Genomic DNA, 13,275 nt, shown 5'->3' on the forward strand with positions numbered 1-13,275 from the left:
CCGAGCCCGGGTCCAGCTGGGGACAGAACTCGGGCGCGGGCTGGAGGGCCGGGCGCAGCCAGAGGGAGCGGCGGCCAAGCATCCCCTAAGAAGCGGGAGTGGGCCCCGAGCCGAGGTGCCGAAGCCGGCGCCGCCGACATGGCCCTGCAGGTGAGCGCGCGGGGCCAGGGCGTTGCTCCGAGGGACGGCGCCGGGGGCTTGGGGAGGCGCGTGGCGCCGGCAGGGAGGCGCCCCTGGCGCTGGACTTCTCCCCGAGGCTGCAGTCGTGCACCCCGTGCACCCCGCATCCCTCCCCGAGCTCCCCGCTGCGCAGATGCGCACCCAGAGGGCACCCCCATTCTCCCGGAGTGCCCCCCATCGCAAGTACGTTCCCCGAGGGCGCCCCTCCCCATCGCGGAGGTCGCGGGCGCACCCTCCGGGCACCCCCACTCCTCCCCGAGCGCCCCTACTCCTCCCCGAGAGCCCCCACTCCTCCCCGAGCGCCCCCACTCCTGCCCGAGCGCCCCCACTCCTCCCCGAGCGCTCCGCACCTCGGGTGCGTACCTGGAGGGCGCCCCACCCTTCCGCGAGCCCCCGAGGTCGCCGCTGCGGACTGCACTGCTGCCGGCCCCCGGGGAAGGCTAAGCCCACGGCGCGGAGACGCTCCAGCCCGGCGGGCGGCGCGGGCGCTGGGGGGGGGGGGGGGGCGGGGATCTGGAGGGCTCGGCGGCCCCGCCCCCCGCCTTCCCCCCCGGAGCGCCCAGGGCGCCGTGGGGGTCCGAGGTCCGGGTGTCGCTCGCGGCCCCGGGGCTGGCGGGTCCCTCGGGGTTCTCTAGAACAGGGTTTTTCTGAACGGCAGAGATCTGTAAAGCTCCGATTTAGAAATACTGGCTTTCTGGCATATAGCAGCTTCTGTGCTCGGAGTGGTAAATTTTGGAAAAGAGAACAAACAAAAAGGAAATAAAAGCCACCAGGAATCCCCTCGCCCAGGTGGTGCCCGCCACCAGCGTGGGTCCCGGCCGCTCGTCCTCTCCGGTGCCGGCTGTGCTGGTGCGCACAGTTCAGTTCAGCTCTGCCCCTGCACCGAGCACTGCTCCGCGAGCATTTCCTCAACTTTAATTTATCTTCTAAAACGAGATTTAAAAAAGAAATGCCTTCCTAAAACTTCATGGAATGAGCAAGGCTGGCTTTAATCATTTCTTCAGACAATTGGGTTAGGGCACAGATTCCGGAGTCAGCTAGGCTCAAATCCATGCCCCACCCCTTCTTAGCCTGTGCCTCAGTTTCCCCACCTAAAAATGGAGGGATGCTGTAAGATTCAATGAACTACCTATATTTAACATCAAAAACAGTGCTTGGCATATGTGTCCAGTAAGGATAAGTTTGTCGCTGAACAATCAGATAAAAATTTAAATTTTTCTCTTGTGCAAGTCATCTTAAAGTTTCCACCAATCATAACTTTCAGTATCAAAACTTTCTTCATATTGAAAGATCTGAAATGTTCCTTTTAGCTTAATCTTTTTTTTTTTGCTTTAAGAATATTTTCAAACAAGATATAAAAGCAGAGGAATATCACAGAAAAGCTGTATGCTAAAAAAAATATCAATAACGACTACCCTATGCTTTAGTCTGTTAACAATCCATTCGAGCATTAGGAATATTAGAGAAAAATAACCTTTTAAAAGGCAACAACCAAAGCTGACCGACTTAAATCTCTTTCCTGTTGATAACTTAACTGGCATGTGAAAGCATCATATACCTGTTTTCATCAAGATGCTATAAATGGCTTGCTTGGTGGAAGTGGAGGGAATAGCAATTTGTATCTTTTTCTTTATACTATAAGACGTTCTACTGACAGACTCTATGGGAGTGGAAATATAAATGGAATTTTAATTCAGCTATGATCTCCAAATTTCATTTTAAAATTCTGATATGTTTACTTCCTCAGCCAAGCTTTCAGGAGAGATATCAGCCATCTAGAGAATCGTCTAAGGAATTCCTAGGTGATGAGGGTAAAAAGGAGAGAGTTCCTTCAAGAAGATGCATCTCTTTGGGTCTAGGGGACCCATACTTTCACAACTGGCAAATAGCTAAATCCCCTCCTCCCCATACACACATTTGGAGTCCAAAGAACCACGCAGTTCCTTGAATGTGAGAATGTGTGATCTTCCTAATTCACTTCTTCAATGGGAACAAAGTGCTCAAAAGGCATTGTCAGCTCCATGTATGGGATGGCCATGTTGCTTGGCTTTAGAAAGAAAGGTTAGATTAAGGTGAGATCACCCTCAGAGGCTTTCTCCAGCTGTGGTGAAATTCGGAAGACAGAGGAGTGGGTACTCTAAGAGGCCGGTTTCATCTTTAGAAAGACAGGGTGCTCCCACCCTGCATCTCTGCGGGCCCGGAAGGGCGGCCAGGGCGCAGTGGGATCTGCAGGTTTTTTTTTTTTTAACAGCATAAAGAATCTCAGGCAAGAGCATTCAACCAGGATGCTGAGGCTAGAAACCAGCTCAGCACAGGCTGGAATTCCTCAGCCAACCCAGCCAGTGCAGCTGCACCGTGGCAGACCCGGCTCACACGACCGGGCAGCCCTCTGAAGACCCTGTCCCTGCCTCAAGGCTAGCGTGTGTGCCTGCCTGCTGTCCTGGCTATGTGGGGAGCACACAATAAACGGCACCCCCGCCTAATAAACGGGTCCGGACTGCCTGGAACACGTTTCCAGGCTCCTGTCCGTCCTGCTCCCTGACCCCCTGGCTCAGCGCCACCCCTCTGGGGAGCTGCTGGCACACCTTTGCCCCGCTACAAAGCCGCCTCTTCCCCGGTGCTCCCAGAGCACCTGACCAGCCACTTCTCCACGGGAGCAAGTGTCACGCAGGTGGGGCTGACCAGCTGGACTCCCACCAGCCTCAGTGTCTCGAGAGCAGGCTGCCCGGTCCACCCCCGTGTGCCCGGCCCAGGTGGCCCGCAGTCGGTGCTCCAGACCGTGGTTAAGTCGTGGGATGCTGAGGGGAGGTCTGGGAGGACAGGAGCCTTGACCGCTTAGCCCCAGTGCCCCGCTCCGAGCTGGATACTTTCTTCCTTGGCTGAGCATCTCCCCGAGCATCTCCCCGCACTGTGTCTTGGCGCTGGAATTCCAGCCATGGTCCTGCGGGCCAGCGCTCTCCTGGTCGGGATGGGACGCCCAGTCTAGATGGGTGCCCCTGGCCAGCCCCTGGCACAGAGGTGGCAACACGCTGAGCCCCGGTGCCAGGGAAGTGTGTGACGGGCAGAAAGAGCGACTTGGGGCCCTGCTCCAGGGGGTTCCTGTACGTGGTGGGGCTTCACCTGGGTGGGAGGAGGGACCGGGACCCCTGAAAAAGGCTTGTGGAACATGTCAGGGCCTGAACTCTCCCGTGGAGAGGGCCCGAGGCTTTGATTTTCAAATGGTTCCATACCCCTTCAAAATGCAAAGAACACTGTTCCAGAAGCTCTTTCCTGATAGGCAGGAACCCAGCGTATTTTTTTGGAAGGTTTAGAATTCTAAACCAGCCTTGACTTGCCAAAAGGAATTGAGTTGCTGTTGTGGAAAATGGCACAGATCTTCCCAGCAGACGAGACACCTGCAAGCCTGGCACAGGAGGGGCAGGTGCCTGTCCCTCACCTAGGAAGCGCTGACCTGCTTTGACCTCAGGGCGCGTGCTACTGTGATTTTTTTTCTTGTTTATTAACACAATACATGCACATTACATGTATTTGGAAAATACAAAAAGTAAAGCAAAATCGGAAAACATCAATAACCACAGGCAGTTACTCTTTACATATTTTAATATATTTATTACTAGTCTTTATGTTTTCCACACAACTTACAAAGCTGTTTAAAAACAACTTTGTATTCCTCGTTAAGTCATCAACTAAAACAGTATTGTAAATGTCCTGCTTCAGTTATTTTTTTTTTCAGGGTTTTCTTTCGTTTCAGAGAGCCTTATAATAAAAAAAAATAATAGTGCTAATAACTCACCTCTACTGAATACTCACCCTGCACCTGGCACTGTTTTAAGTGCTTTACTCATGTTAATTTATTTAACTCTCCCCAACAAACTGACTGTACTGTACTCCAGATGAAAAACCAGACTCAGAGAGGTTGAGTAACTTGCTTAAGGTGGCACAGCTCCTCAGTGACCATGGCAGTGAAACCAGGGCAGTTTAGCTCCGAATCCTGTTCATAACCATGTTGCTCTGTATAAAGCGACTGGCACTTGCCTTGCGAGACCCTCACAGAGGAGAGGCAGGGGCTGGCCCTTGTCACATCACCCACACTATTCGGCTCTCTATAAGGGGGATAGGGCTTTTTCAAGATTATTTTGGGGGAGACCCTGGTCTCCAGTCCACAGGTGATTTTTGTTCATCACAAAGCAACTGTCCTTACTTGGGCTACTGTGCTGTCTTTGGGGCTGGATGGCAATTTTACCAGCATCTCTGCTGAGCCCGGTGGGTTCTGACGTCACAGGGGGATGACCGGCTTTCTTGCCAGGCCTTTGGCTCGAAAGGGATTTTCTGGCATAGGAGAGGGAAATATTGGCGGGAAAGGGGAGAATGGCAAATGCCTCAATTAGCTTCCCTGGTCTAATACCCAGGCTATTGGCAGTTCCTAGTTATCCCTAATGTAAAATGGATGCTACAAGGTAAAATACAGTTTATATTTAAAAATGAATTAGGAAAATAATCGCCAAAGCCCTGTGTAAAATATTGACTAGGAGGTTAAAAGGTGGACGGGATGCAGGGCTGGGAGGTGCCCCAGGTTGCAGGGGAGGCAAAGCTGGGCCTTCCCTGTGGGAAACACCCCCCCGGGGAAAGTGCTGGGGGGCAGCTCAGGGCGTCCGCTGAGGTAGGCCCCAGGTTGGCCGCCCAGGGGGCCCCCTTCCTCTAGCTGTCAGCAGGAGGGGGCTCCACACTTTTCTTCTCTGGAAGCCAGTTGAAGAGGTCTTATTTCTTGGTCCCAGTGTTGTTGGTTTTTTTTTTAAAGATTTATTTATTTCTCTCTCCCCATCGGCCCCCCCCCCCCCCCCACCGGTTGTCTGTTCTATTTTCTGCGTCTTCTGTCTTTGTCCGCTGCCCCACTGGGAATCTGTGTGTGCGGCGCCATTCCTGGGCAGGCTGCGCTTTCTTCCATGTTGGGCGGCTCTCCTTACGGGGTGCACTCCTTGCGTGTGGGGCTCCCCTACGCGGGGGACACCCCTGTGTGGCAGGGCACTCCTTGCGCACATCAGCACTGCACGTGGGCCAGCTCCACACGGGTCAAGGAGGCCCGGGGTTTGAACCGCGGACCTCTCATGTGGTAGACGGACGCCCTAACCACTGGGCCAAGTCCGCTTCCTGGTCCCGATGTTTTAAGGACTCTTCTCCAAGCACATCGACTCATCCAAAGTATCGCCCTGTAAGCGGATGCTCGTTCTTGCAGAATGGTTGGTTGGGTTGATTCTGAATGTTTGGAAGTGGGTGCAGTTGATGGTAGCGCATTGTCATGAGGGTAACTAACAGCACTGAATTGTGCATGTGATTGTGGTTGAAAGGGTCGTGTATGTCACTAGAAGGTGCTAGAGGATGAAATGTGGGACTGTATAATACGGTGAAACCTATCGTGGATGACACCTATGGCTAGTGATACAAATGTAAGAATGTTCTTCCATGAACTAAACCAAACGTACATCATTCTTACAAGGCGGTAATAATAGGGTGATATACGGGAAGAAATACAACTAATGCAAACTGAGGACTATAGTTAACAGTAATGCTTTAATTTTCTTTAATCAATGGTAACAAAGGTACCGCACAAATGCTACATGTCAATAATGGGGGGGCGGGTATAGGGGATATGGGGTTTTCCTTTTTGGAGCAGTGAAAATGCACTAACTTTGATTGTGGTGATGAATACACAACTCTGCGACTGTACACTTTGGATGAATTGCATGGGATGTGAATAAAACCGCTTTTAAAAAATGTGTGGCCCTCTGGAGGAGGAGCGCAGGAGGCCTTAAGGGGAGAGTCCCCGGTTGAGAGTCCTCAAGAAAACGGGGCCTCGCTCCCGCCCTGTGGGGAACTGAACGCTGACCCAAGCCCCGGACAAGAAGCGCAGCCCCAGCTAACACCGTGGTTTTAGCTCAGTGATAGCCTGAGCATAGGACCTAGGCCCGCTGCCCCAGCCAGATCCACAGGACGGTGAGCTAATAAATGGGTGTCATTTGGGGGAGAAAAAAAAAAAGTATTGCCCTCAGAAACCATCTGGTCTACCAAATAGGAATGACTCCTTGTACTGATGTTGGAGAGTGTGGGCACACAGGCACCAAAAGAGAACTGACCCAGCAGAGGCATGAACTGGTAGCACAGTGGCTGCCGACAGTTGCGTGTGCATGAGATAGACATCCCCAGTGCAGAGCCATAGGGAGTCCAAGGTCTTCAGTGCAGCCGAGACTGCGCTTCGAGCGAGCTGCACCAGGATGTCTAACAGCTTCCGGCGTTAAGAATTTCATCTAGTTCCCCACCTCTTGTCTGTGTATCAGGTAAGTACCAGCAGAGCCATCCATGAGCTAAAATAAGTTAGGATAGTTTTGGTGGAACCACGGCAGTAATGGGCCATTTCTGTTTGAGACCTTCCTTCTCTTGGAGTCCCCACTGCTTGGTGATACAATGCCCCAAAGGCTGGCGCACCTGCTTCCAGCGGGTGAAGGCACCGCGCGCCTTGTTTCTTTTGCTTTAGGCTGATTTTGACAAGGCTGCAGAAGACGTCAGGAAGCTGAGAACAAGGCCAGATGACGATGAGCTGAAGGAACTCTACGGGCTCTACAAACAGTCTGTGATTGGAGACATTGACATAAGTATTTTGTTATCAATTAAAAATAATGGACCATTTAGTTTGAACATTTACAGGCACCCGCAGTAAAAAGTTAACTTGCAAATATGTCTACCCTTCTTTTGGCAGAGTGCCCAGTAATGCTCGATCTAAAAGGCAAGATTAAGTGGGAAGCATGGAACCTCCAAAAAGGTTTTTAATTCTTACACGAGTTAAAACAAACGTTCTTAATTTCCCAGTACACCAAGCAGTTGAGCTCATCTCTTTTATTTTTCTAGGATTGTCGAAGGAAGATGCCATGAGTGCCTACATTTCTAAAGCGAAAGAGCTGATCGAAAAATATGGAATCTAGAATTCAGCATATGAGCAGCTTTTCCTTTCCAAGTCTTAGTAATGGTATCACTATCTGACACTTAGGGGATTCACTGTTAACTCTCCATGTGTCATGTATGGTTTTGGCTATTAATGTGGATTACTTATTTAGAAGTATGCTGAAACTACCTATTTAAATAAATTTTACTTGCTTAAACCAGGTAATGGTTAAACTTCTTTTAAAAAATTATTGTTCTGCGAATATGTACAGAAAACATTAAAAATCGGTTGTTCTTTTGTTTTATCTGTTTTTCTACAAGTTCGTATGAAGGATCAATAACAAGATCATTGCTGTGTGATACCATGTCTTTGGGGTTCTCACTGAAGCAGCAACTTTGGAATAAGGAACAGATGTGGTTCTAGCCTCATTCTGTGATTTATTTCCTGGATGACCCAGGGCAAGTTTCTGTCGAATTGGGAAATAATATCGTTCTCACAAGGTTGTTGTAAGAGTTGAATGAGATTACTATAATTTCATATCCTCACTTTTAAACAAATTCTGTATGAAACATAAACTGAAAATGTTAATAACAACAAAAAAGCAAATTTATGAGTCTATCTTCATGAAAGAAGAAAGCCATCATGGAAATCTCTACATTTTTTTCTTTAAATTTTTACTTAAGACACAAACCAGAAAATCAGACTAAAATGTGGTATCTAGTGATAACAAACTGTACAGTTTTCCGTACCTCTTAAGTTCAGGTTTATCAGAGTGAAAATACAGAGTCTGGGGTATCCTCTTGGCCCAGTACTTGGTCTTTCTTGCTGGTACATAAACTCTCCAAGAGAAGATAGTCTCATTTTAACAGTTCTAAAGCCTGTCTAGAATATCACAGGTAAATAGCCCCCAAATCAGTGTATCTCTATAGTATCAGAGTCTAGGTTTGGTATGGTATGACCAGAGGGATAGATTGAGCTGATGTTACTGTAAAACAATCTAGGCTGATTTTTAACCTGGAAATCTTTGGAATGTAAGGATGATTCCCATCTTTACCAAGTGTTCCATAAAGATGATCTGAATTTTTCAACAATGAAGCCAAGACCCAGGTCTGACAAAGAGAAGATATCAACAATGATAGATAAGCCTGGATTTCTCCAGTTGAGGACTTGGGAACTCAAAGCAATTGCCACAGGGACTTCATCTCCACTAGGTGGGAAGGTGGGAGAGAAAGTCCACTCCAGTAGCCTTGGTTGTACCAGGAGATTCCCATTTGTGGACTAAATTGACCAAAAATGTTTTAAATTAATAATCATGAATCCAGATTACTTTTATACCAACTCTTCAGTGAGGAAACCCTGGAAATCATATCAAATTAACAGGTGTTTGGATAGAATGTACAAGGCATGGGACTGTATAACACAGTGAACCATGTGGTAGAAGGTGGGCTGTGGTTAACAGCAGAAATTGAGTGTTCTCTCATGAACTATGACAAGTTTACAACACTAACACATGGTGTTAATAGGGGATACATGGAAAAATATACCAGTAGCGCACTATGGACCACAGTTAGTGGTAATAGTCTGATCATGGCCTTTCATAATCTGTAACAAATGTTCCGCAATAATGTAAGGTGTTGGAAGACGGATGATGTAAGAGTATTATGCATGTTATGCATGATTTTTTATAAGCTCACAACTTCTATAATACAAAATATTAAAAAAAATAACATGTAAAGCACAGCACATAGTAAACCTAATTTTCTTGAGGCTATTTCTAGCTCATATGTATTATGTGAATTCTAAATCAAGGTCCTCAAATAATAAATTTTCTATTATTTTGCACTTTGTTAAAAATAAATTATAAATTCTGAAAAATATCTCCTCTATCCATTTTTAAAAGATTTTTTAAAAATTAATCTATTAAAATATATAACCCTCACACATACATAAACAATAAGCACGTAGCAATAGTTGCGAACTTACAAAACAACCATATATAACACCATACAAGACCCTCATACCTCACCCTACCACCAACACCTGGCATTGTTGTTAAACCTTTTTAACTAATGATTAAGGAGCATTGTCAAAATATTACTACTAACCAAAGTATTTTTCCCCGAACCCTCTCTATTATTATCTTTATATCATTTATGTATGAACATACGTAAACAATTAAGTGTGGAGTAAAAGTTGTGAACTTACCAAGCAAACATGCATAACATCATACAGGGGTCCCATGCATGAACCCTCCACAAACACCTTGCATTGTCATGAGACGTTTGTTACAAATTATGAAAGAATATTGTCAAAATCTTATTACTAATTATCGTCCTTATCTTATATTTGGTTTTTCCCCAACCCACCCTATTGTTTTTTAAATGTATTTTTTTTATGGCAGAAGATGTAAAATTATAAAAACAATCATTGCATGTGCAGAATTCCCAAACAACACTCTTCTATCAACACACCACACTGATGGAACATTTGTTACAGATAAGATAATATCATCTGATTGTTACCATGTCCATAGTGTACATTTGGCTCACATTTCCCATACTGCCTCATTATCAACCTAGTACATCTTTCCCATAGATGCAGGAATGTTATATTATTACTGCTAACCACAGTCCATAGGTCACTCCAGTTGTACTTTGCCCATGTGTTCCCAACACCCTGCAGTAGTGATGTATGTTTACTCAGGCTCCCAAAGGACACTCTTGCATCTGTACCATCAACCAAAATTCTCATCCACCTCTTGGTTTATGGTGCTATTCAGTTACTAAATTATTCTCCGGTACTCTGTCAATTGGCATTTATATCCCTAGACTACCATTTTCAGCCACATCACCATTTATAAACTAGCTGTTACTGTTTGTTACCATCCACTCTATACATTTCCACACTTTTACAGTAAAGCTAATTAAAACTTCTACATACATTGAACATCAGTAGTCTATCTCAGTTCTCCTCTTATCTCCTTTAAGAATCCACCATCTACCACCAGGTCTTGAAGATACTTTCCTACAATTTCTTCTAGAAGTTTTATGTTTTCTGCTCTCATTTTTAGATTTTTTATCCATTTTGAATGTGGTATAGGGGTCCTCTTTCCTACTTTCAGCTATGGATATCCAGTTCTTTCAGCACCATTTTGTTGAATGGACTGTTCTGCCTGAGCTGTGTGGGTTTGATAGGCTAGTCAAAAATCACTTCACCATACATGTGAGTATCTGTTTCTGAATCTTCAATTTGGTTCCATTGGTTTCTATGTCTGCCTTTATGCCAGTACCATGCTGTTTTTACCACTATAGCTAGGTAATAATATTATTTAAAGTCCAGAGATAAGAGTTCTCTTTTCCTTTTTATGATGTTTCTGGCTATTCAGGACTGCTTGCCCTTCCAAATAAATTTGATAATCTTGTTTTCAATTTTTTTTTAAAATGCTGGTGGAATTTTTATTGGGATTGCATTGAATCTATATATCAAGTTGAGTAGAACTGACATCTTAATGATATTTAGTCTTCCAATCCATGAGTAGGGAATATTCTTCCAGTTTTTTAGGCTTTTTAAAATTTCTTTTAACATTGAGTTGCAGTTTTCTGAATACAAGTGCTTTACATCGTTGGTTAAGTTTATTCCTGTCTATCTGAGTTTATTTGTCATATTTTATTTTATTCACTCTTTTGACACTTTTAGTTACTTTTATTGATATAATCTTCATTTATAGACTCTTTTCTAGGCCTCTCCCTCCTGTCTTTTCTTTTCAGGCTCTAGCACACCATTTAGTAGTTCCTGAAAATCTGGTCTGTTGCTTAGAAGTTCTCTCAGTTTCTGTATATCTGTGAATATTCTAATCTCACTCTCATTTTTGAAAGACAGCCTTGCCAGATATAAGATTCTTGGCTGGATGTTTTTCTCTTGTAGTATATTATATATATATCATACCACTGTCTTCTTGCCCCATGGTTTCTGGTGAGAAATCAGCACTTGATCTTATTGGGTATTCCTTATATGTTATGCATTGCTTTTCTCTTGCTGTTCTCAGAATTCTTTCTTTGTCTTTGGCATTTGACATTTTGATTACTATGTGTCTTGGAGTTGGTCTATTTGGATTTTTTCAGATGGGAGTACATTGTGCTTCTTGGACAGGGATATCTATGTCCTTCAGTAGGGTTGGGAAATTTTCTACCATTATTTCTTCAAATATTCCTTCTGCCCATTTTCCCTTCTCTTCTCCCTCTGGGACACCCATGACATGTATGTTTGCATGCCTTTTACTGTCATTTAGTTCCCTGAGACCTTGTTCAATTTTTCCATTCTTCATCAGTTATTTTCTATGTTCACCTTCAGAAGCTATTTCTTCAAGCTCACCAATCCTTTCTTCTGCCTCCTCAAACCTGCTATTATATGATTCCAATGTTTTTTAAATTTCATTTATTACACCTTTCATTCCCATAAGATCTGCTATTTTTCTATGTATGCTTTCAAATTCTTCTTTGTGCTCATTCAGTGTCTTCTTAATATCCTTAATTTCTTTAGCCATTTCATTGAATTTATTAAGGAGATTTGTTTGAACACCTATGATTAGCTGTCTCAACTCCTTTATGTCATCTGGAGGCTTATCTTGTTCCTTTAACTGGACCATAGCTTCCTGTTTCTTGGTGTGGGTTGTAATTTTTTGTTGATGTCTTGGCATCTGGCTTACTAGAGTATTTATTCTAGGTGCAGTTGCTCTGTTTAGTTTAGGACTTCCTGCCCTTTCTCCCTTGCTGGTTGTGTAGTAGGATCCAAGCATGTAATTGGTGCTATAAGCTGTGGAGGCTCAAGCTGCCCTTATTGCCCTAAGGATGGATGTAGCTTCTCCCAACTTTCTCCTTTGCCGGAGGTAGAAACAGAGTCACAACTGTGTGGAATAAACCAAGTCGGGCAGGCCTAGACTGTAGTTGCCCAGAGAGACTGATGGAGCTTCACATTGCTTTCTCCCCTGCCTGGAACAAGGATGGAGCTGCAGGTGTGGGCAGCAATCTATGCAGTGTGGGTCCAAGATGACCGCAGTTGCCCTGGTAGACTTCCTATTATTCAGTTTGTGCCAGCCAAAGGAACCTGAAGTTACCTGGATGGGCTGGTGAAGGGCCTGCCAGGCTCCTGCCTGCTGGAGGTGAGGCTAAGGCTATCCTAGGACTGCAGGCCAATATGGGTGAAAGAAACAGCTTCCTACCATCACTGTGATTTTTGGTCAGCCCAACTTCCCCTCAGGCAGAGTCAAAATGGCATGGGCCTCTTTCTCACTTGGACAGATTCACACCCCAGTTGTTCCTAGGGTTACATCTTAGGCAGCTGTGTCTACTAATCAGTAGTCAAAATTGGCAGCCAGCCTCCTCTGGGAAATGGAGCTTCCAATTCCAGCCACAGAACAGCTCCTGGAGCGGCTTGCACCTCCAGAGTAAGATAATCACCAGCCTCTGCAGCTTGGCCAGTAATTTCCTGGAGAGGCTGGCACAGGTCCCCCCAGCTTCCTCCCTACTGGAGGTGGCACTGGGGCCTAGGCTAGAGCTGCAATATGATCTGGATGGAAAGAAGCCAGTCCCCACCAGCACTGGGATTTGCAGTCTGCCCCGCTTCCCCTCCTTCCAGGTGTGGAGTTAAGATGGCAACTCCTGGCCTCCTCCTACTTGGACAGGCTCAAACTTTAGGTGTTCTCCAGATTACACTGTAGCCCGCTGAATTTACTCATCAGTAGCTGAAGTTGGTGCCCAGCCACCTCTTTGTCCCTGGGTTTGGAAAGTCGAGCTTTCAATTCCACCCGCGGAACAGCTCCCGAGGCGGCTTGTGCCTCCAGTGGAGGATGGGCACCGGCCTCCGGGGCATGGAGCACCCTACCCTCTGTTGCATTTTCACTGATCTCATTTTACTACGGCTCTCTGTATGTTATCTTTAAATAGTAACGAAAATGTGATCCCATATTAGGCGATCATAAACTTATCAATGCTTTAAAAGTTAACATTTGAAAATAGAACGTGATGTTGAGCAGTTTAGGAAGAGGTATCGGTTCCATTAAGCCATGGAGTTTATTGTGTAGCTGTGGGGAAACAAGGAGACCAGGGGATCCTAGTGTACAGCCAGACCTAGAAGAGACAGGCACAGTCAGGAAACTGACAGCT

General features: G+C 45.8%; 1 protein-coding gene across 1 annotated transcript; it reads left to right on the forward strand.

Annotated features, from left to right (window-relative positions):
* On the forward strand, nucleotides 1-7,334 carry ACBD7 (acyl-CoA binding domain containing 7). Its single transcript, XM_058282370.2, has 4 exons — nucleotides 1-150; nucleotides 6,710-6,827; nucleotides 6,932-6,994; nucleotides 7,081-7,334. The coding sequence occupies exons 1-4, from the start codon at nucleotides 139-141 to the stop codon at nucleotides 7,152-7,154; spliced, it is 267 nt and encodes an 88-aa protein (XP_058138353.1). The 5' UTR covers nucleotides 1-138; the 3' UTR covers nucleotides 7,155-7,334.
* Nucleotides 7,335-13,275: the final 5,941 nt, after the last annotated feature.

This window comes from Dasypus novemcinctus, chromosome 20 (assembly GCF_030445035.2).
Source record: "Dasypus novemcinctus isolate mDasNov1 chromosome 20, mDasNov1.1.hap2, whole genome shotgun sequence".
Classification (NCBI taxonomy): Eukaryota; Metazoa; Chordata; class Mammalia; order Cingulata; family Dasypodidae; genus Dasypus; species Dasypus novemcinctus.